At 41.8% G+C, this 24,899-nt stretch overlaps 1 protein-coding gene across 2 annotated transcripts in view; it reads left to right on the top strand.

The window, feature by feature from the left end:
- Positions 1–24,899, top strand: part of LOC121553573 (disintegrin and metalloproteinase domain-containing protein 12) — a 129,179-nt gene that overhangs the window by 47,880 nt on the left and 56,400 nt on the right. For both annotated transcript variants that reach the window (XM_041866800.2, XM_041866799.2), the window contains exon 4: positions 15,125–15,203. In XM_041866800.2, coding sequence (XP_041722734.1) covers positions 15,125–15,203 — 79 coding nt within the window. The remainder of the gene's footprint in view (positions 1–15,124; positions 15,204–24,899) is intronic.

Below are 24,899 nucleotides of genomic sequence, written 5' to 3'. Positions count from 1 at the left end.
ATTATTAGGCTTAGCTACTGCAGGCCTATGAAGGCAGTGCGCACCGGCACTCCAACTGACTCCCACAGTTAACCTTGAGGTAAGGAATAATATTTTAGGCCTACCAGAGTTACTCCTTTAATGTAAAAATATAATGCTTATCTTTATAAAAAATATTCTGATCGAAAATTAACGAATTAACCTCCTTCTGTAAACCTGTATCTGTATAGCAGGAGTAGCCCATCTGACAAGTATAAAGAAAGACATGTCGATGTCGGAAACATGGCGCCGGCATATCTCCATCTTTCTATCTAGGGCTAGGCCTAAGCTTGTCTCCCTTTAATACGTTTTTTAAATATGAATATCTACATTGAAGCCTATGCCTATATGCATTCAATGCCCTGATGCAGTTAGTGATCAAATCTCCGACAGCTAAACCGTGAGGTAGACAATTATTGTTTTAGGAAAATAAAAACCAATAAAAGACTATAAAGTTTTGAATATGCTACACATCGAAACACAACAAGTAGTTTTTTTGCAATTTGTTATTGGCAGTTAAGGACACGCAACTGTGGATCATTTGGCAAATATCGCTTGTTTATTGATGGCGCTGGCAGCGCCAGTTGGAGTTTCTTTCTCTCTCTCTTTCTACTCTCGGATCTAAACGGGTCTCTCAGATCCGAACCAGCACAGGTCTGTTTGGGTGTGTTTTCCACGGTCCTTTCAGAATGGGTCTGACTGTCCTCGGGTCCATTCGGAACGTGTCTCCGTTTTATTTTATGCATATCGGATTGGGTGGGAAAGCCACAGATCCATTTCAGAACGGGTCAAACTTTTGGACCCGTGAAGACCTCTACTTGATAACCTGTGTTTGGTGTCATGTGTTCACAGCTTCGGACAAGATCTTGCGGTTCTCCACTGGTGTCCTGTTCCAGGTAGTACAACTTGTCTTGGCTGCTTTCTGTCTTGCTGTCGATGGCTTGAATACTCTGAATCTCTGTAATCTCGTTCTGATGCAACATGACTTGATAGAGATCTCTGTCATATCTTCGAGGTCTCTGGTGCGCTTCACTGGGGTCTGGTCTGCGGCTTTCTGTATCTGGGCCAACCTCCACACCTCCTGTAGGGTACTCATACGCTCCAGTACCATGGGCTGACTGTGTTAGGTGTAGGGAAGCCTCCATTCTTCTATGTGGTGGTGCATAGGGATGGTCTCCGTACTCCTCGTTCCGTCTTGAGGCTCCTCTGGATCCTACCTTGGCCTTGAAATATTCATCCATGTCATCATTTTCTTCAAACTTTTTCAGCTTAGCACAGGATGCGGCAATATTGTCTCTAGCACCAGTTGCTTCTTCTTAGCCTACAGCTGTGCTTCTTCAAGTTCCAAAAATGGCTTCTTCTTTAGAGATGCTGCACGTGCTAGCAGTGCTGCGTGTTCTGCCTCTTCTTTTAGGCGTGCTGAATCCGAGGAGCTGTTGGAGAAAGCTACTGAGCTGCGGCCAGTAACAGAGCCATGTTTGCCTTTGTTCTTGCGCCGCCTTGTTGAAACTTCTGAAATGCTGTCACCTGGATCAACATTATCTTCATCCTTTTTTCCACCTTTACTTTTGTGAACTCTTGTGGTGAATTTCTCAGTATCTCTGACAAACTTCTTGATGCTTGCTGATTTAAGTTGATCAGCATTCTTCTCATTTTCAGGTAAGAGAGTTAGTAGTTCTTCATTAAGAGTTTTAAACTCTCCATATAACTTGGCAAAGTCCTGTAAAATTAACTCTTCAACTTTCTCCAAATAATTTGTACACTGTCTCTCTGCACACTCACAGGGCCCTACACACTCACTCCATCATCTGCTCACTAACACAGAATATGCACATGCATTAATACTGACTCTACACACTCGCACACCCACTCACATACAAGCTGCTGCTACTCTGTTTATCTTATATCCTGTTGCCTAGTCACCTTACCCCTATACATGTCTACCTCCATCACTCCAGTATCCCTGCACATTGTAAATATGGTATTGGAACTGACCGTGTGTATATAGTATGCTAACTTACTTATTGTGTTCTTCATATTTCTACTTATGTCTCGTGTTTTTTTTTCTTCTAGTATTACATTGTTATTGATTATTGCATTGTTGGGTTTTGAGTTTGCAAGAAAGGCATTTCACTGTACTTGTGCATGTGACATTAACTTGAAACTTGAACAGTTGTGTTAGCTTGGTGGCTAGCAGGCCTCAATGGTAGCTCGTAGTAGCATTAGCTTTGTCATTCCCTGTTGCTAGCAATCCTGAGCTTCACAGAAATCTTCTATCCTTCTTCAATCCTTCATTTTCATAACAACAACCATCACTGTACCTTTTTCTCTTTCCAAATGCAGAATTTTCGGTGTTAACAAGGCTTTAATTAGACGTGAAAACCCTGACGATTCTGTCCTTTTCTTCTATGAGCCTACACAGATGTCCTCCATTTCACGGCTTGCAACGTGAGCATAGTTTTTGACTTAAATGTACAGTAGTGGTGCAGCCTTCTCCGTTTTACCTTTTATGTAGTAATACAACGTTTTTATGTAGTAATAAAAAGTTTACAAAGAAAGTTATTTTAACACGGTCAAAAACTGTATTGCTCCACAGATTTCTTCTTGCCTACTGATCTACACAGTGATGTCAGTGATATGACATCATATGGCTTAAACTAAATGGAGCATCTAGCCTATACAAAGGGGGGATTCCTATACAAATATCAATAATGGAATGTTCCAAATATAAATATTCTCAATATTAACAAATATACAAATAAATAATACTGTAATAACTTAAAGTAGCAAAATGCTATTTTCTGCATTATGGCTCTTACAATCTGTGAACAAAGAAGATTGATTTAGAAGATTATTTGTAATTATCTAAAGAGTAATGTTTCTAAGAGCCTTTGATAAAGCAGTTCCGTGGTTCACTGCTTGTTAGTTGTGATACTGCCTTGGGCGTCTCAGGTTCGCTAGTAACGTCATCAGCAGAACCAGAACCAGAAACACATAAAGTCTCTTTTTCAGAAATTAACTCTTCATGCACCTTTTTGTGTCACATTGTTGTAAGACAAATGCTAATGCTAGTTTTATGCTAGTTCAAACCCACAGTACAGTTCAGGCCTAAGGGAGATTGGCATGTACTGTATGTATGTAAAGGGATCACTGTTAGATTAAGAATTTTCCTCTCTGACAATTGGCCAACTGTTACCTTTAAAGAGTCTCAGGGAGTATGACATCATACTCTTTGTACAGTAACAAGGAAAAATATATTCAGTCTGGGAATGGTTTTATGGTGTTACATATTCCGGACGTGTAGGCCAACAGGCAATGAAATGGTTCATTCTTTTAAAAGTGCACCGTACCTCAGGGCTGTTATCTTCAATTGTCATGTGGTCTCTGAAGCTCTTGTGTACAACTACAGTTGGTTAATGTCAGATAGCTGGGGATCTGGCAATTTTGAAGGTGGTCTGATTCACATAACAGTTGTTTAGCACCCTACATTTTTATCATTTTGTGTAAATAAGTGAAAGTGGGATTTGCAGTAGAGGGTGGATAGATAAAAAGTAATTGTAGTAAGATAATGAGTATTGGGAAAGTAAGACCTTGTACACTACAAAGAGAAAGAAACAAGAAACCTTGAGAGGGAAGAAATGTCTTTAACAGTGCTCAAGTATATTGTGGGCTGCTGAGTTACTGTCAGGCTCAATAACCTATATAGGACCTAATGAGATGCCTCATGGACCAAAATACCTAGTCATTCCACCTCAAAAAGCACAAGAAAGAGGATTTCATCACACACCATCTCAGATTGTTCTTAAATAGTTTCTGTAGTTAGACACATAAGATTAGCATTCCTGAAACATTATTTTGTTTAAATATAATTTGATCTTTGAGAAATTAAGCTAATTGATTGCACCCTAATTGTCTATTTTAATTTACAGGATTCAAATAATCTTCAATAAATATAGTACCTAACATCCGATTTGGACCATAATTCTTCCTAACAATGAGTAAGACATGGGGAATCCAATAAAATGATCAATAGCCACCCACAGACCCAGTATACAGTATGAGTTCTCTATGTCTGAGTAGTATGGAGCTTCTTCTTGGAGTATTGCTTCTTCAACCTTTAATGTATTCCCTGTGAATTCCCTGTGACATTTTTTCCCCTGTTCAGAGAAATTAAGGTCCCGTGTAGCTCAGTTGGTAGAGCATGGCCTTGCAATGCCAGGGTTGTGGGTTCGATTCCCACGGGGGGCCAGTATGAAGAAAAAAAATAAGGGCTCTGGATAAGGGCGTCTGCTAAATGACTAAAATGTACAATTAGCTATTGAAGTCGCTTGCATTCTATACCATAAATTAGTGTGACAGTACAACATTTTGCCCACTAGATGCTGCTGTTCCTGCTACTGCCGCCACACCTCTTTTTCCATTTTGCTGGTCTCTTGTGTTTATTAAATGGATCACAGCATTTTCTTTGCAACTTTGGATAAAAAACCAATAGCTTTTGCTCATGATGAAAATAAATTGTGTGGTCAATTGTGTGGTCAAGCAAGTCCTCCATGAAAGCAATTCAGTTTGTACTTCTTTTAGCAACCTAATGCTTCAACCCAACTCTCCTTGAATAGTCCAAAAAATGGCAGCTCTCTGGGAGGTCTATCTGTATGGTGCAATTCTCATATGAAGACTTTTATTACAAGCCCAAAACTTTGATGGAAAAATGAGCCAGTGACAAAAATGTTGTGACAACCCTAATAAAATAATACAATTACAAACCATTATACGGCAGACGTATGTTTTTCAAGAAAATTGTTAGAAAACATCTCTATATGTAGTGTGATTAGTGACATTTACCATTAAACCCAACCAAATACCATTACTATTGCAAAACAGTATACAGTGTGTGTTTGGAACTTTTACCATTGAAGACCATTAGAGACCATAACATTGAAACCATTAATACTGCTGTAGTCTATTGGTTTGCTTGTTCGCCAATCGCCAGGAATAGTGACTAATCAAGATATTTTTTGAAGGGAATAAACCACACATAGGGGCCGTTTCCTGGACACAGATTAAGCCTAAGAGAAGAACGAACCAAATTGCTTTCATGGAGGACTGGCTTGAATTGTGAGGATGACCACACTATTTATTTTCATCATAAGCAAAAGCTATTGGTTTTCTATCCAAAGTTGCAAAGAAAATGTTGTGATCCATTTAATAAACACAAGAGACCAGCAAAATGGATAAAGAGGTGTGGTGGCAGTAGCAGGAACAGCGGCATCTAGTGGACAGAACTTGGTACTTTCACACTAATTTATGGTAAAGAATGCCATCGACTTCAATGGCTAATTTCTCTGAACCGGGGAAAAACCATCACCAGATTCACAGGGAATACATTAAAAAGATTGAAGAAGCAATACTCCAAGCAGCAGCTCCATACTACTTGTCAGACATAGAGAACTGATACTATATACTGGTTGTTGGGGTGGGATTGGTGTGGAGGGGTCTGTGGATGGCTATTGATCATTTTATTGGATTCCCCATGTTTTACTCAATTTTAGGCAGAATTATGGTCCAAATGGGATGTTAGGTACTATATGTATTTAAGATTATATGAATCCTTTCAATTAAAATGGCAAATTTGGGTGCAATCAATTAGCTTAATTTCTCAGAGATGAAATTATATTTCAACAAAATAATGTTTCAGGAATGCTAATCTTATCTGTTTCCAACTACAGAAACGATTTCAGAACAATCTAAGATGGTGGGTGACAATCTTCTTTCTTGTGCTTTTTGAGGTGGAATGAGGTGGAATGACTAAGTATTTTGGTTCATGGGGCATCTCATTATGTCCTGTATAGGTTCCTGAGCCTGACAGTAACTCAGCAGCCCACATTCATTTGAGCACTGTTAAAGACATTTCTTCCCTCTTAAGATCTCTTGTTTCAATCTCTTTCTAGTGTACAACGTCTTTCTTTCCCAATGCTCATTGTACGGTTCAGAGAGCTTTAGCACTTCAGTGTGTTACATGCTTTCCCCATGAATGAGAAATTTCATTTGCACATTGTATCTTAATAGTGACAATGCATCTTGTAAAGTGTGCTCTCTTTTTGTACACTAGAAAGAAGATGAAACAAAATACCTTGTAGAGAGCGAGGGAAGACATTTCTTTAACAGGGCTCAACAAATGAGTGTGGGCTGCTTAGTTACTGCCAGGCTCAAGAACCTATTCAGGACAGGTTGAGATGCCTCACCAACCAAAACACTGGTGGAGGCTAAACAACAACAACGAATGAGGTATCACATCATATTTACATTCCCTCTTTCTCAAATGTAATGAAAAATGTTCCAGCAGTTATTGAGTCTTTGGTAATGACCATGAAGAAGTCTTCAGTGTGCTTAGTTAGCATCAGATCCATGTGAGCTAGAACCATCACTGAAATCAGGCTTAGCTCAGAAAATTGGTCTCTGTTTTACTAATGGACTGGGATCTCAAGATTTGCAACATGTTCGATGGAAATGCATGTTTAAAAAGTCCCTTAGTCTCTGCTGTTCATCTAGAGAGGGATCAGTTTTCGTTCAGGAGTGATCAATGAGTCCCTAGTTACCAGTGCTTGACTTGGGTAGGAGCTCACCGGAGCTAAATACCGGCACCTCAAATGCTGTACTGCTTAAGCTCCTGATCCTCTTATAAAATATTAACTTAAAAGTATTGTGGAGCTCCTGCACCTAAATATAAACAGTACCGGCACCCAAAATGAGTACCGGCACCTATTTCAGTCCAAGTCAAGCACTGCTAGTTACAGTTACTGACCACGACTGGTGCTGGAATGCTAATGCAGTGCGGATGTTGTAGTGTTCAGCGATGGCATGAGGGCACACTAGATAGAATAGACAGAATCTGGAAGAGGCTTACTAACACATCTACAGTGGGATAAGAAAACATGTATCTTCCCTTCAGTAGCTAGATAACAACAGAATCTGGAGGTCTTATATACATTATACAGTATGTGCCTTAACAAGAAAGGCACTCTGTGTAGCTAACTCGGCTTTGACCAAGCATGAGAAGTGGGGGAGTATTTCTTCAGCTGAATGGATTTGATTTTTTTCTTCCTCCACTTATTTTTCTTCTTTTCTTTGGCTCTGTGCTCTCCATCGCTCCAATGAGAGCTGGGCCCTAAGCCGGGGGATACGGGGCTGTATGTAAATCAATTTGGGACGCAGACGTGTGTGGAAATAGAATTAGGGCTGTCAACCAGCGCTGTTTCATAATTTTCTCTTTCTTTCTTTTTTTCTCACTTGCTTTCTCCTACCGCTCTCCTCCACTTTGGCTAGCAGTATCTGAAGTAATAGCAGTGTTTTGCAACATGCTGGGAGAAGGTTGTTCTTTGCTTTGGGAGTTCTAGGCGGGGGGGTGAGAGAATGAGAGACTAAATGAAAATCACCCAGATTACTGCTTTAAAAGAGCATGAAAGCTGTAAAGAGCAGAGCTGGATTTCAATCAAATGGTTTAGTGCTCAAGGGGGTTCCTGTAATGGTGAATTATTACATGAGTCGTGGAGTTGCGTGTATTGAAATGGATTTAAACAGCCGTGAATTTACATGGAACATTAAATTATTTCTGCTGCCAGTGTACAGGTGTAGGGTTTAAATGTCCAATGTTGTTACATCAAACACAATGCCAATCCTTGGTTGTACTTTGATGAAAAATATAATTGTTGTCAGGAATTCAGAAAAACTTTAATCTCTTTTTTGAAAAAAATAACTGTCAATGAAGTCATTATATACCATCTGTAAAGGTTGCTCGGCTTTTACATGAATGTTCTATTTGAAAATAACATTCTAGGGAAATGATTTATCCAAAGTATTTGTTTACTTCAATACTAAATTGGGTTTTAAGATGGTCCTCAGACAAAGGAAATGGACTTAGTTCTTGTTATCTCTACTGGGCTCAGCAGTCTTGGGTAAAAGGCAGAGATTTGAATGTCGGAAGGAAAAAAGCCTAGCAATCAATTATAGAAAAGTGGAGGCAACAAACAGATGCTTCACTAAAAGAGGAGGCTAAAAGTAATGATTTAAAAGTGGTGAGCGAGAGAGGACGTAAAGAGGTAGAGAGTATAAGAAAGGAGAGAGGATAGAGAGAAAGAGATAAACAAGGAGGAGGTTTAGTCCGGCTCCAGTGCTTTCCTACACTACCTCAGGCAACCTGAACCACACCTAAGGTTTCCTCCGTCTGTTCATCTGCACTCCAAGTGCAGACAATCTTCTCACTGCACTCCCTATTAGGCTACCCCCTAACTCTCACACCGTCCTTTCTCATCCACTATTCAAGAGACTGCACACCTCACCTAATGGAAAATCCCAGGAAAAGCAGAGGCTGAAGAAATGTTCAAACAAGGCTGTCCATTGAACATGCTGCAACCCCCTTTTTTTTAAGCAGGAAACTTCCTCTCATTTAGCTTTTATCATTTTGTAGGTTTGTACAACAAAACGTGTCTAGTAGTCATGTCCTCAACAAACCCTTCTGTTGAAGATGATGTACAGTAACAATAGAGGAGGAGGTTTAAAGTTTGAACAGCAAAATAAGATGGATGACGGTGGTTTCACCCTCCCTAAGGTTCCATTTAAAGGGCCTCGTTTATCACAATTAACTTGTGTAACATCTATTAAGAAATCGCTAATTAGATGTTAGTCTGAGTTTAATGAAACGCAACAGGCTCTGAGGACTAGGAAATCAATGGTTATTGATTGGAACATTATGATGACTTGTGTAACAGAAGCTGAAGAACTTGTGTAACAGACCTTTGTGTCTATAAGGCAGGAGAAGTGGAAATGATTACAAAGGTTTCTGACACCACAAAAGATGCTCAAAGTGGGAAAGCAAGAAGTTGATGAAAATTGCTAGTCTACTTACCTTACAGCCGCATCTCATCCACCTATTTTCTGCCTGACCAACAAGAATCTGCATTTTCTTTTCAGATAGCAGACAAACACTTTACTCGGACTAAAGTATACTGCACAGTAGTTCACTCTAGGACATGTGGATAGTTGCTTGTTGGAAGGAAACTGGCAGATTTGCTCATAGTTGTGAGTGTGACCATGTTGTTTTTAAACCCATGTTCCTGACCTACCACAGACTGTCATTTATCAAAGCAGACACATCCATTTATCAAACAAGACACGTGTCAATCTTAAAATCACCCATGCATTCCACTGTAAATCAACCCAAAAAAATGAATCACTGTACGACCCCCCCATTTCTATTTGTGACACCAAAGCCATTTCACTGCCTCTCAAGAGAGTTCAATTATTCCCCAATCACTATAGAAAGACCATCCACAACACTGTTGGCTCGTTGTAGTGTTGTTAAAAAATGACAGCTGTGCATTCTGAATTCATGCTGGGTTTGTGCTGAGGATTCTGGTGACTGTCACGCCGATTGCTACGAGACGAGATCAAAGGCTCTGCCAGCTACTTTGAAGTCATCCGCCATCTAAATTTGATTGGCTGCCTGTCCCTCAACAAAAAAAGGGCCCCTGGTGGGCAGTCATTACTAAAGGGGGGCGTAATCAAATTGAGCTGTTTCAATGTCCAGTGGAAAAATATATTTTCCTTTCTCAAGAGTGTGCTGCCTGGTGAGGAAACTGTATGTCAGAGGTCCAACAAGCGTATTAAGTATCTATTCTCGATGAAAATACAAAACATACCATGGGGATGTATTTGATTTTTTAAAAAGAATATAGAAGGATATTGTACGTACCAAGAATGGATCTATATCTTTAAAATCACATACTGTAATTGCCTTGATATTGTTTGCCTTGTGGAATTCTACCACACAAACAGGCAGTCCCAAAGCTCTAACTAACAACAAAAACATCCAGCCATAGTGAACTTGTAGTGTATCGGCAAGAGGTGAAGTAGGCTGAACATACAGACACCAAACTCCCATGAACTAATACGCACCATCTGCCCCGTGCCAAGGAGATGATTACAACAGGATTTCATCATGTCAAACCAGTGGCTGCTGCAGTAATGTATGTCATGGCACCTTACACAAGGACAACTCTGCCAAAGCCCAGCTTCCAAACCTGCACGTAATTAGCATTAGCTTGACACAAATCCTGTCTGGACTCCGAACGTATCCTCTTATCCTGGTCATGCCAGTGCCTACTGTAGCCTGCCTATCAAACCTCCTCTCTTTTCTGATGTAGGTCCCCAGTGTAGCTTAATACATTTTCAATTAGACCGCGCCACTGTGGGTTTACTCGCTTCTGGCTTATTGATATTAATGTGATGTGTTGCTAATGGTAAAATAAAGATTGTGATTGATGTAGAAACAACCACTTTGTCATAGGTGAGACATAGAGCCACAAACAGGAGCTCTAAGCTTCAATCAGGCACTCATTTCTGGTATGCCTCCTGAAGACTTTTTCAATGTCTGACATGATTGACTAATCCCTCCTCATCTAATCCTACATTTTGGTCGGCAGGAATCCGCATAGAATGGCTAGGGAGCTTCATGGGAGCTTCCTGCTGGGATTGGACGCACACTGTGTCCCATTTAAAAAAGATATATCCCACTGACTGATTTCTCAAATCCTCTCCATCCAACCCAGTAGATGTTTTATCGTGATTATATTAGGGGAAATAGTTTTTAAATAGTTTTGCTCAAATATGGGTCAATGTAGTGGGGGGTGTTATTTTCTCAGATATTTTCCACTCAACTTAAACTGTACGGTATCTTCCTCACCCTCCCTTTGGCAAATCAGACCATAACTCTATTCTCATGCTTCCTGCTTACAAGCAAAAACTCAAACAGGAAGTACCAGTGACGTGCTCAATACGGGATTGGTCCGATGAAGCGGATGCTAAGCTACAAGACTGTTTCGCTAGCAAAGACTGGAATATTTTCCGGGATTCATTTGATAACATTGAGGAGTTTACCACATCAGTCACCAGCTTCATTAATAAGTGCATCGATAACGTTGTCCCCACAGTAACCATACGTACATACCCGAACCAGAAGCCATGAATTACAGGCAACATCTGTACTGAGCTAAAGGCTAGAGCCGCCGCTTTCTAGGAGCGGGACACTAATCCGGACCCTTATAAGAAATCCCACTACGACCTCCGATGAGCCATCAAACAGGCAAAGCGTTAATACAGGACTAAGATCGAATCATACTACCCCAGCTCTGACATTCGCAAGGCCGCAGGGCCAGATGAAATACCAGGACGCGTACTCAGAGCATGCACTGAATGCATCCGAATGGATGTTATTATTCGAATATGAGTATGAGTATTCATATTTGCGGCCCAAAACATTATAGGCCTATTTTAACACTGAAAAGGCTTTTTTCTACATTTCATTAAAATATCCATGTGACATCGTTACATACAAGGATACACCATGACATTTCAAATTATTAATTGAATAAAACGACAAACTTTTCAATGTATTTTTATGACGTGAGCACCATAAAAAAGACCGGTAGCTGGCCGGTAGCCTTCACGTGTGTAGCTTGTTGTTTATGTCGGCCAATCAAATTGCCAAAGAGGCTCAATGTGTAGCAAGTGGAGTGAGAGTTCACCAATGCATTGTAAGATTGAATAAAATTACGGAATTAAAAGTTAGCAAAATGAGAAGGAGTAGGCTACAACGAGTAACCAAGAGGTAGGCTGTTGTTTTATCTGAATGGGATTTGCGAGAAAGTGCAGCATGATGTGGCCTCAATTAGCCTAGCTAGCTATAGCTTTTGTAGACTACTCCAGTCAAGATCGACACTGTTCGCTCAATTTCAGTTTATGTGAGAAAACATTTTGCGAGCCAATGCTAACTAGCATTAGCGCAATGACTGGAAATCTATGAGTATCTGCTAGACATAAAAATGATATCCACGAGTTCATCTGACTCTGGGGAAGTAGATAAAGGGCCTCATTGCCAAAATCCCAAAGTATCCCTTTAAATACTCTACCCATGCATTTGACCAATGAGAAACAGCCCTTTATATTTAACCACATTATTATCAATAAATAAACATGCTTCTCATCAAATGTAAATCATCATCAGTGTCTGGTTATTCATATAGGCATGTCTTTAGATTAAGTGACGGAGGACGTAGAACAATTGTCACATCCACACACTCCAGCCACCAAATCCATAGACTGTTCTCTCTGCTGCCGCATGGCAAGCGGTACCAGTGCACCAAGTCTGGAACCAACAGGACCCTGAACAGCTAATCATATGGCTACCCGGACTACCTGCATTTGCACTAATTCTCTTGCACAGACTTTACCCACACACACACAAACATACTTACGCTGACACACATACGCTACTGGTCAAAAGTTTTAGAACAATACATTTACATTTTAGTCATTTAGCAGACGCTCTTATCCAGAGCGACTTACAGTTAGTGAGTGCATACATTTTCATACTTTTTTCATACTGGCCCCCCGTGGGAAACAAACCCACAACCCTGGCATTGCAAGCGCCATGCTCTACCAACTGAGCTACACGGGGCCTACTCATTCAAGGGTTTTTCTTTATTTTTTATATTTTCAACATTGTAGAATAATAGTGAAGACATCAAAACGATGAAATAACACATATGGAATCATGTAGTAACCAAAAAAGTCACTCTCCTTCTTGGTAAAATAGCCATTACACAGCCGGAGGTGTGTTGGGTCATTGTCCTGTTGAAAAACAAATGATAGTCCCACTAAGCCCAAACCAGATGGGATGGCGTATTGCTGCAGAATGCTGTGGTAGCCATGCTGGTTAAGTGTGCCTTGAATTCTAAATAATTCACAGACAGTGTCACCAGCAAAGCACCACTACACCATAACACCTCCTCCTGCATGCTTTACGGTGGGAACTACACATGCGGAGATCATCCGTTCACCCACACCGTGTCTCACAAAGACACGGCGGTTGGAACCAAAAATCTCCAATTTGGACTCCAGACCAAAGGACACATTTACACCGGTCTAATGTCCATTGCTCGTGTTTCTTGGCCCAAGCTAGTTTCTTCTTATTATTGGTGTCCTTTAGCAGTGGTTTCTTTGCAGCAATTCGACCATGAAGGCCTGATTCAGTCTCCTCTGAACAGTTGATGTTGTGATGTGTCTGTTACTTGAACTCTATGAAGCATTTATTTGGACTGCAATTTCTGAGGCTGGTAACTCTAATGAATTTATCCTCTGCATCAGAGGTAACTCTGGGTCTTCTATTCCTGTGGCGGCCCTCATGAGAGCCAGTTTCATCATAGCGCTTGATGGTTTTTGCGACTGCACTTGCAAAAAAGTTCTTGAACTTTTCCAAATTGACTGACCTTCATGTCTTAAAGTAATGATGGACTGTCGTTTCTCTCTGCTTATTTGAGCTGTTCTTGCCATAATATGGACTTGGTCTTTTACCAAATAGGGCTATCTTCTCTATACCCCTCCTACCTTGTCACAACACAACTGATAGGCTCAAACACATTAAGAACGAAATAAATTCCACAAATTAACTTTTAAGAAGGCACACCTGTTAATTGAAATGCATTCCAGGTGACTACCTCATGAAGCTGTTTGAGAGAATGCCAAGAGTGTGCAAAGCTGTCATCAAAGCAAAGGGTGGCTATTTGAAGAATCTCAAATATAAAATATATTTTGATTTGTTTAATACTTTTCTGGTTACTATATGATTCCATATGTGTTATTTCATAGTTTTGATGTCTTCACTATAATTCTACAATGTAGAAAATAGTAAAAATAAAGAAAAACCCTTGAATGAGTATGTGTTCTAAAACTTTTGACCGGTATTGTACACTACATATGCCCACACACACAATACGCACACTCATGCATACTGACGCAACACACACTCACTCACACTTTCACACTCACCACATACGCTGCTGCTACTGTCTTATCTATCCTGTTGCCTAGTCACTTTATCCATACCTATATGTACATAGCTACCCTAATTACCTCGTACCCCTGCACATCACATCGATTCAGTACTGGTACTGCCTGTATATAGCCATGTTATTTTTACTCTTTATTGTTATTCACTGTGTATTTATTCCTCATGTCACTATTATGATTATTTTTTATCTTTATCTTTAACTCTACATTGTTGGAAAAGGACCCGTAAGTAAGCATTTCACTGTTAGTCTACATTTGTTGTTTACAAAGCATGTGACAAATAAAAATGTATTTGATTTGATTTTGTCAGTGTCTGTGATATATCAATTCAGCTCACTCCTCTTTTCCTTACTGTAGTTTCTATATTCCGGTAGAGTAATCCAGTAAATCTTGTTCCTCTGAATATCCCTGGACTCAGACTCTGTTTTCTTCATCTCACATACTAGCAAGGAAACGCGTAAAAATATGCAAACACTCAATGAAGCGCCTAGGGATGCTCACTCATTAACATCCATTGGTTCCTGAGCCGAATGGACAGATGTTCCTGTTCTGCTTGCCGAAGCCACAAATCCTTTCTAACAGACTTAAGTCTAGCAGCACAAAACATACTTCTTAGAAATAAATACTCAGTATAGTATTTGAGGCACAGCTTTGGAGGACAGCACTCAGCTACCTACAGACCCAACTATACCTACTGCACACACACTCATAGATTAACTCTCTCTTTCTTTCTCTACACAGACACCCACACACACACCTACACACTCCTAAACATGTTCCAATGACCATCCCCTCTGATATCACTTTGATTATGCAGCTGTAGAGATGGGTGTTCCTGCAGCTCCTCAGCCAACGCTTGGGGTGGGACTCACCATGTCCATCTGCTCATGACCGGCAGTGTGAAACATACCCACACACTGAAATAATATGATTCACTCATCAGCGATTCTTCAGCGTGTGAGAGTATGTCATTCAAGGTCACACCCAAACCCTGCCCCCGCTCCTCTAGCTTCCCAATGCTGTATATTTTACCTACACCTAATCCCAAACAGCTCACAACTCACTCAAAATACTGTATAAGGCCATTAACCAGAGTGTCCTACTTCTCTCTAGTCCTCTAAAAGGGATTGTGTTTTTTATGTGGAGCTGAAAATATACCTGGTTTTGATGTCTCTATTTTCTTGTCTGTTCCTTCCTCTTTTAGGGGCCTGTTTGCGAGCCATTACACTGAGACACATTATCTGGAGGATGGCAGTGCAGTCACTGGAGCTCACAACTATACGGTAGGCTGGAGGTCGAGTGTTTCTGACATTCATGTTTGACTGAACGTTGTGTGCTGCTGACTTTAAAGGATGGACCTTTAAAGATGTCATGTAAACTGTTGTTTCAAATTGCCCTCCGGTAATGTTGAGGACACATGTCTGAATTATAGACATGGCATTTGCATCCAAGTGATCAAATGTTGTCATCCAGTAAATGGAGAATGACTAACTTAGTTTTCAGTGGGGAATATCTGTACAGTTATTAGCATACATCCAAATTGACATGTAGACCTAACAATTGGTGAATTGATACAGGGTTAGGTAACTTAAGGGGAGTCAGGTATCAATATATTTACATTATTGCACAAAGCACAGTGCTTGTAAGTCCTCCAGGACCATAACATGCTAAATTTCAATGGCTGTCGAGGCCATTTGGCTTTGTTAGCTTACAGTTTGATTTACAGTAGTTAGCTACTGTAACTACGCAGATGCTATTGCCAGGTCTCACATCTTGGTCAACTGAACTTTTGCTACTCTTCCTTAAAGTAATTAGCTCAACTGTTGAAGGTTTGACAAAGGACAGCACAGCAGCTTTTCTAGGCCAGCCTTCAGGTACAACGTGTTGAAGCATTCTGGGATAACCAAGCCAACCAAGCCTCATTAATGATTTTCAAAAGCCTTTCGCTTAGTTAGCAGACTTGTTCCCCCTTCACAGTTGGAGTGAGATTGAAAATATGACTTAATTGAGCAGAGGTGAGGACAGCTTGACAGGCGCTTGGCAGTTGGAAAGGAAAATGCTTTGTGATTTGACACTGATTGACAATCTAATTTCCTCAAAGCTAAACTGTCCGAATACCCATACTTGCATTCTAAATAGTAGGTTGAATGGGTATGTTAAAATATAACATTCTATAGTATGTGAAGTTTCTCAAATTGAGTATGCTTTAAATGCCAGGACATCATACCTTTTTTAGACTTTTCAGAAGTTTGACATATGAAAAACCAACTGTCAAAAACCACTTATTTTGAAAGTAGATTACCTTGTATCTGGCTGCTATTTTCATTTAAAAGGTCCCTATCCAAAACACAGCTGAAAGTATTTATGGACATTAAAAAGCCATAAATTGGTACACACTCAACAAATGAATCACAGTGTCCTAAAGAAAGATGAAGAAGCTAAGGTAAATGCTAAACCTAGCGTTTCCCAATATACACTATCGGTCAAATGTTTTAGAACACCTACTCATTCAAGGGTTTTTCTTTATTTTTACTATTTTCTACATTGTATAATAATAGTGAATACATCAAAACTATGAAATAACACATATGGAATCATGTAGTAACCAAAAAAGTGTTAAACAAATCAAAATATATTTTATATTTGAGATTCTTCAAATAGCCACACTTTGCCTTGATGACAGCTTTGCACACTATTGGCATTCTGTCAACCAGCTTCACCTGGAATGCTTTTCTAACAGGCTTGAAGGAGTTTCCACATATGCTGAGTACTTGTTGGCTGCTTTTCCTTCACTCTGCTGTCCAACTCATCCCAAACCATCTCAATTTGGTTGAGGTCGGGGGATTGTGGAGGCCAGGTCTTCTGATGCAGCACTCCATCACTCTCCTTCTTGGTAAAATAGCCCTTACACAGCCTGGAGGTATCGCTGCAGAATGCTGTGGTAGCCATGCTGGTTAAGTGTGCCTTGAATTCTAAATAAATCACAGAGAGTGTCACCAGCAAAGCACCCGTACACCTCTTCCTCCATGCTTTACGGTGGAAACAACACATGCAGAGATCATCCTTTCACCCACACCGCGTCTCACATAGACACGGCGGTTGTAACCAAAAATCTCAAATTTGGACTCCAGACCAAAAGACACATTTCCACCGGTCTAATGTCCATTGCTCGTGTTTCTTGGCCCAAGCAGGTCTCTTATTATTATTGGTGTCCTTTAATAGTGATTCCTTTGCAGCAATTCGACCATGAAGGCCTGATTCACACAGTCCCCTCTGAACAGTTGATGTTGAGATGTGTCTGTGACTTGAACTCTGTGAAGCATTTATTTGGGCTGCAATTTCTGAGGCTGGTAACTCTAATGAACTTATCCTTTGCAGCAGAGGTAACTTTGGGTCTTCCATTCCTGTAGCGGTCCACATGAGAGTCAGTTTCATCATAGCGCTTGATGGTTTTTGCGACTGCACTTGAAGAAACTTTCAAAGTTCTTGAAATATTCCGTATTGACTGACCTTCATGTCTTAAAATAATTATGAACTGTCGTTTCTCTTTGCTTATTTGAGCTGTTCTTGCCATAATATGGACTTGGTCTTTTACCAAATAGGGCTATCTTCTGTACACCCCCCTCCCCTAACTTGTCACAACACAACTGATTGGCTCAAACACATTAAGAAGGAAATATATTCCACAAATGTACTTTTAAACACGGCACACCTGTTAATTGAAATGCATTCCAGGTGACTACTTCATGAAGCTGGTTGAGAGAATGCCAAGAGTGTGCTGTCATCAAGGCAAAGGGTGGCTATTTGAAGAATCTCAAATATAACATATATTTGGATTTGTTTAACACTTTTTTGGTTACTACATGATTCCATATGTGTTATTTCATAGTTTTCAAATAAAATAAAATCCAATTATATTGGTCACATACACGTGTTTAGCAGATGTTATTGCGGGTGTAGCGAAATGCTTGTGTTTCTAGCTCCGACAGTGCAGTAATATCTAACAAGTAATATCTAACAATTTCACAACATACAGTGGGGAGAACAAGTATTTGATACACTGCCGATTTTGCAGGTTTTCCTACTTACAAAGCATGTAGAGGTCTGTAATTTTTATCATAGGTACACTTCAACTGTGAGAGACGGAATCTAAAACAAAAATCCAAAAAATCACATTGTATGATTTTTAAGTAATTAATTTGCATTTTATTGCATGACATAAGTATTTGATACATTAGAAAAGCAGAACTTAATATTTGGTACAGAAACCTTTGTTTGCAATTACAGAGATCAGACGTTTCCTGTAGGTCTTGACCAGGTTTGCAGAGACTGCAGCAGGGATTTTGGCCCACTCCTCCATACAGACCTTCTCCAGATCCTTCAGGTTTAGGGGCTGTCGCTTGGCAATACGAACTTTCAGCTCCCTCCAAAGATTTTCTATTGGGTTCAGGTCTGGAGACTGGCTAGGCCACTCCAGGACCTTGAGATGCTTCTTACGGAGCCACTCCTTAGTTGCCCTGGCTGTGTGTTTCGGGTCGTTGTCATGCTGGAAGACCCAGCCACGACCCATCTTCAATGCTCTTACTGAGGGAAGGAGGTTGTTGGCCAAGATCTCGCGATACATGGCCCATTCCATCCTCCCCTCAATACGGTGCAGTCGTCCTGTCCCCTCTGCAGAAAAGCATCCCCAAATAATGATGTTTCCACCTCCATGCTTCATGGTTGGGATGGTGTTCTTGGGTTTGTACTCATCCTTCTTCTTCCTCCAAACACGGCGAGTGGAGTTTAGACCAAAAAGCTCTATTTTTGTCTCATCAGACCACATGACCTTCTCCCATTCCTCCTCTGGATCATCCAGATGGTCATTGGCAAACTTCAGACGGGCCTGGACATGCGCTGGCTTGAGCAGGGGGACCTTGCGTGCGCTGCAGGATTTTAATCCATGACGGCGTAGTGTGTTACTAATGGTTTTCTTTGAGACTGTGGTCCCAGCTCTCTAAAGGTCATTGACCAGGTCCTGCCGTGTAGTTCTGGGCTGATCCCTCACCTTCCTCATGGTCATTGATGCCCCACGAGGTGAAATCTTGCATGGAGCCCCAGACCGAGGGTGTTTGACCGTCATCTTGAACTTCTTCCATTTTCTAATAATTGCATCAACAGTTGTTGCCTTCTCACCAAGCTGCTTGCCTATTGTCCTGTAGCCCATCCCAGCCTTGTGCAGGTCTACAATTTTATCCCTGATGTCCTTACACAGCTCTCTGGTCTTGGCCATTGTGGAGAGGTTGGAGTCTGTTTGATTGAGTGTGTGGACAGGTGTGTTTTATACAGGTAACGAGTTCAAACAGGTGCAGTTAATACAGGTAATGAGTGGAGAACAGGAGGGCTTCTTAAAGAAAAACTAACAGGTCTGTGAGAGCCGGAATTCTTACTGGTTGGTAGGTGATCAAATACTTATGTCAAGCAATAAAATGCAAATTAATTACTTAAAAATCATACAATGTGATTTTCTGGATTTTTGTTTTAGATTACGTCTCTCACAGTTGAAGTGTACCTATGATAAAAATTACAGACCTCTACATGCTTTGTAAGTAGGAAAACCTGCAAAATCGGCAGTGTATCAAATACTTGTTCTCCCCACTGTATACCCAATACACACAAATCTAAGTAAAACAATGGAATTAAGAATATTTATATAAATACATGGACGAGCAATGTCAGAGCGGCATTGACTAAGATACAGTAGAATAGTATAGAATACAGTATATACATATGAGATGAGTAATGCAAGATTATTATTATTAAAGTGACTAGTGTTCCATTTATTAAAGTGGCCAGTGATTTCTAATCTATCTATATAGGCAGCAGCCTCTAATGTGCTAGTGAAGTTTATTTAACAGTCTGATGGCCTTGATATAGAAGCTGTTTTCTGTCTCTCGGTCCCAGCTTTGATGCACCTGTAGTGACCTCGCCTTCTGGATGATAGCGGGGTGAACAGGCAGTGGCTCGGGTGGTTGTTGTCCTTGATGATCTTTTTGGCCTTCCTGTGAAATCGGGTGCTGTAGGTGTCCCGGAGGGCTGGTAGTTTGCCCCCGGTGATGCGTTGGGCAGACCGCACCACCCTCTGGAGAGCCCTACAATGTAGAAAATAGTAAAAATAAAGAAAAACCTTGAATGAGTAGGTGTTCTAAAACTTTTGACCGGTAGTGTATGTCTATGGCACCATTCATGTTTAATGTAATGGAAGTGAAGGCCATTAAGTCTAGCTGGTGACTCAGCAATGTATATTATATATTCATAGCAATGCTTTTTAAAATAGTTTCACATAAAGAGTCTCATTCCTTTCAGAGAAGTAAGGGAGTCTCTTTTGGAGTCAAGTCAACACAGCTGAAGTGATTGTGTAAAAGTATGAACAGGCTACGGAAAATGCCAGCCTCAAGTATTTCCTCACAGTTCAGTATTGACATTCATTATTTTTCGAACTGACTTTTGGCTAACAAATCAGTTGGTCTTGGAGGGATTAGTGTAGACTTGAAAGAAGCCTGTCAGCCATAATACAGAGGTTTGTTTTCACTCCAAACCAGACACTTCCTCCTCATCATACTGTCTCAGACAGACAGTAGCTACATTATGTCTCTGTACACTTAGATGGCTTCCTTTCCACTTCTCCTTTCCATGGTTGACCATGGGTGAAACCAAAGATAAGTATAGGGTAAATCCATTTGAATTCAATCACTTTTTGACAGCATCCCTTTTGATTTAAACAAGACATTCCATACATGTTTGCCCATGGAAGAAGTGGTCAGAAAGTGACATTTTGGACCTGAATGTCAAAACATTCAGGAGATGAAGGTGTTCAAAGTTGACCCATTTTGCGTACCATACCATGAAACATCCATGTCTTCATCACTGGAAAAGATTAACGATTTAGTTTATATAATTTAAAAGCTTACAAACAGCTTTGTCAAACTATTTCATAATTTCAACAACATCAAAAAATTGAATACAAATTGTCATTTTCTTACCTTTAACATTTACATTTACATCATTTAGCAGATGCTCTTATCCAGAGCAACTTACAAATTGGTGCATTCAACTTATGATAGCCAGTGGGACAACCACCTTTTTCTATTATTTTTTTGATGTGGGATGGGGGAAGAAGGATTACTTTACACTATTCCAGGTATTCCTTAAAGAGGTAGGGTTTCAAGTGTCTCCGGAAGGTGGTCAGTGACTCCGCTGTCCTGGCGTCGTGGGGGAGCTTGTTCCACCATTGGGGTGCTAGAGCAGCGAATAGCTTTGACTGGGTTGAGCGGGAACTGTGCTTCTGTAGAGGTAGGGGAGCTAGCAGGCCAGAGGTGGATGAACGTAGTGCCCTCGTTTGGGTGTAGGGTCTGATCAGAGCCTGAAGGTAAGGAGGTGCCGTTCCTCTCACAGCTCCGTAGGCAAGCACTATGGTCTTGTAGTAGATGCGAGCCTCAACTGGAAGCCAGTGGAGTGTGCGGAGGAGCGGGGTGACATGAGAGAACTTGGGAAGGTTGAGCACCAGACGGGCTGCAACGTTCTGGATGAGTTGTAGGGGTTTAATGGCACAGGCAGGGAGCCCAGCCAACAGCGAGTTGCAGTAATCCAGACGGGAGATGACAAGTGCCTGGATTAGGACCTGTGCCGCTTTCTGTGTAAGGTAGGGTCGTACTCTGCGAATGTTGTAGAGCATGAACCTGCAGGATCAGGTCACCGCTTTGATGTTAGCGGAGAACGACAGTGTGTTGTCCAGGGTCACGCCAAGGTTCTTTGCACTCTGGTAGGAGGACACAATGGAGTTGTCAACCGTGATGGCGAGATCATGGAGCGGACAGTCCTTCCCCGGGAGGAATAGCAGCTCCGTCTTTCCGAGGTTCGGCTTGAGGTGGTGATCCGACATCCACACTGATATGTCTGCCAGACATGCAGAGATGCGATTCACCACCTGGTTATCAGAAGGGGGAAAGGAGAAAATTAATTGTGTGTCATCTGCGTAGCAATGATAGGAGAGACCATGTGAGGATATGACAGAGCCAAGTGACTTGGTGTATAGAGAGAATAGGAGAGGGCCTAGAACTGAGACCAGGGGAACACCAGTGGTAAGAGCACGTGGTACGGAGACAGATTCTCGCCACGCCACCTGGTTGGCGCGACCTGTCATGTAGGACGCAATCCAAGAGTGAGCAGCACCGGAGATGCCCAACTCAGAGACGGTGGAGAGGAGGATCTGATGGTTCACAGTATCAAAGGCAGCGGATAGGTCTAAGAAGGATAAGAGCAGAGGAGAGAGTTAGCTTTAGCAGTGCGGAGAGTCTCCGTGACACAGAGAAGAGCAGTCTCAGTTGAATGACCAGTCTTGAAACCTGACTGGTTTGGATCAAGAAGGTAATTCTGAGAGAGATAGCAGGAGAGTTGGCTAGAGACGGCACACTCAAGAGTTTTGGAGAGAAAAGAAAGAAGGGATACTGGTCTGTAGTTGTTGACATCGGAGGGATGGAGTGTAGGTTTTTTGAGGAGGGGTGCAACTCTTGCTCTCTTGAAGACGGAAGGGACATGGCCAGCGGTCAATGATGAGTTGATGAGCGAGGTGAGGTAAGGGAGAAGGTCTCCGGAAATGGTCTGGAGAAGAGAGGAGGGGATAGGGTCAAGCGGGCAGGTTGTTGGGCGGCCGGCCGTCACAAGTCGCAAGATTTCATCTGGAGAGAGAGGGGAGAAAGAAGTCAAAGCATAGGGTAGGGCAGTGTGAGCAGGACCAGTGGTGTCATTTGACTTAATAAATTAGAATCGGATGTCGTCAACCTTCTTTTCAAAATGGTTGACGAAGTCATCCACAGAGAGGGAGGAGGGAGGAGGAGGAGGATTCAGCAGGGAGGAGAAGGTGGCAAAGAGCTTCCTGGGGTTAGAGGCAGAGGCTTGAAATTTAGAGTGGTAGAAAGTGGCTTTAGCAGCGGAAACAGAGGAAGAGAATGTAGAGAGGAGGGAGTGAAAAGATAACAGGTCCGCAGGGAGTCTAGTTTTCCTCCATTTCCCCTCGGCTGCCCGGAGCCCTCTTCTGTGAGCTCGCAATGAGTCGTCAAGCCACGGAGCAGGAGGGGAGGACAGAGCCGGTCGGGATGCAGAAAGGGAGGAGAGGAGGGTTGAGGATGCAGAATCAGGAGATCGGAGGGAGAAGGATTTAGCAGAGGGAAGAGATTATATGATGGAAGAGGAGAGAGTAGCGGGAGAGAGAGAGAGCGAAGGTTGCGACGGCACATTACCATCTGAGTAGGGGCAGAGTGAGTAGTGTTGGAGGAGAGCGAGAGAGAAAAGGATACAAAGTAGTGGTCGGAGACTTGGAGGGGAGTTGCAGTGAGATTAGTAGAAGAACAGCATCTAGTAAAGATGAGGTCAAGCGTATTGCCTGCCTTGTGAGTAGGGGGGGACGGTGAGAGGGTGAGGTCAAAAGAGGAAAGGAGTGGAAAGAAGGAGGCAGAGAGAAATGAGTCAAAGGCAGACGTAGGGAGGTTAAAGTCACCCAGAACTGTGAGGGGTGAGCCATCCTCAGGAAAGGAACTTATCAAGGCGTCCTCATTGATGTACTCTCCAAGGGAACCTGGAGGGCGATAAATGACAAGGATGTTAAGCTTGAATGGGCTACTGAAAGTAACAGCATGGAATTCAAATGAGGAGATAGACAGATGGGTCAGGGGAAAAAGAGAGAATGTCCACTTGGGAGAGATGAGGATTCCTGTGCCACCGCCGCACTGACCAGAAGCTCTCGGGGTATGCGAGAACACATGGTCAGACGAGGAAAGAGCAGTAGGAGTAGCAGTGTTTTCTGTGGTAAACCATGTTTCCATCAGCGCCAAGAAGTCGAGGGACTGGAGGGTAGCATAGGCTAAGATAAACTCTGCCTTGTTGGCCGCAGAACGGCAGTTCCAGAGGCTGCCAGAGACCTGGAACTCCACGTGGGTCGTGCGAGCAGGGACCACCAGATTAGAGTGGCAGCAGCCACGCGGTGTGAAGCGTTTGTATGGCCTGTGCAGAGAGGAGAGAACAGGGATAGACAGACACATAGTTGACAGGCTACAGAAAAAGGCTACAATAATGCAAAGGAGATCGGAATGAAATGAACTAAACATCTGGGAAAGCGAGAGCGGGGCCTCCCTCATGTTTTACTGAAACACTCAAATATAACTCTCCCAACTTCCACTTTAGAAATTATAATTGTTGTAAACTACAGCGGTTCAATGTTTTCTAGGAATAGACTCTAACTTAGTTTATTCAGCTAGCTAACTTGGTACAGTATTCTTCCGTGAAAACCGTCCAGGACACCGAATCCTATGACGCCATAGCCAACTAGCATGCCAGCCTCCAATAACACGGTTTAGCACCAATACTCGGTTACAACAAACCACCAGTGTGTTAACACGCCAAACAGATCATTCTTGTCCGTGTCTAACGTTGTGTAAAGGTTTGGGTTAGTTTTGACAGTTTGAGTGAGTACGTCGTCAACTTATTCAGCCAGTTAGTTAGCTAGAATAGTTAGCATACTAGCTAGCCATTGCTCTCTGCCAACAAACTAACCCCTCCTCCCACGGCAGGGAACACACAGAGAGCCAAGCTAACATTAAATAGTCACCCATGTCCCGAATTCCCTTGAACGACTCTGGTTACCAGTATGTAAAAACAAAACAAAAATAAATGTATGTTATAACTTACCCTTAGTAGCTACTGTTAGCCAGTTAAGTGCAAAGCTAGCCACTGAATCGATTCAGCCAGTTCGCGTCTGTCCCAACGGAGAGAAAGCGTCTCCAAATATTACAGCTAGGTCGTTCCAGCTATTGTTTAGTTAGCTATCCAGGTAGCAACAAGCTAGTTACATTTCGAGTACAGTAGCTACTAACTACCTAACGTTAACGCTTCAGATAATGAGGTTAGAAAAACAGCTGAATGGTAGGTACCTAGCTGGCATAATT

This window comes from Coregonus clupeaformis, chromosome 37 (assembly GCF_020615455.1).
Source record: "Coregonus clupeaformis isolate EN_2021a chromosome 37, ASM2061545v1, whole genome shotgun sequence".
Classification (NCBI taxonomy): Eukaryota; Metazoa; Chordata; class Actinopteri; order Salmoniformes; family Salmonidae; genus Coregonus; species Coregonus clupeaformis.
Note: the sequence above shows the minus strand (reverse complement) of the source record. Positions and strands in the feature narration are given on the sequence as shown.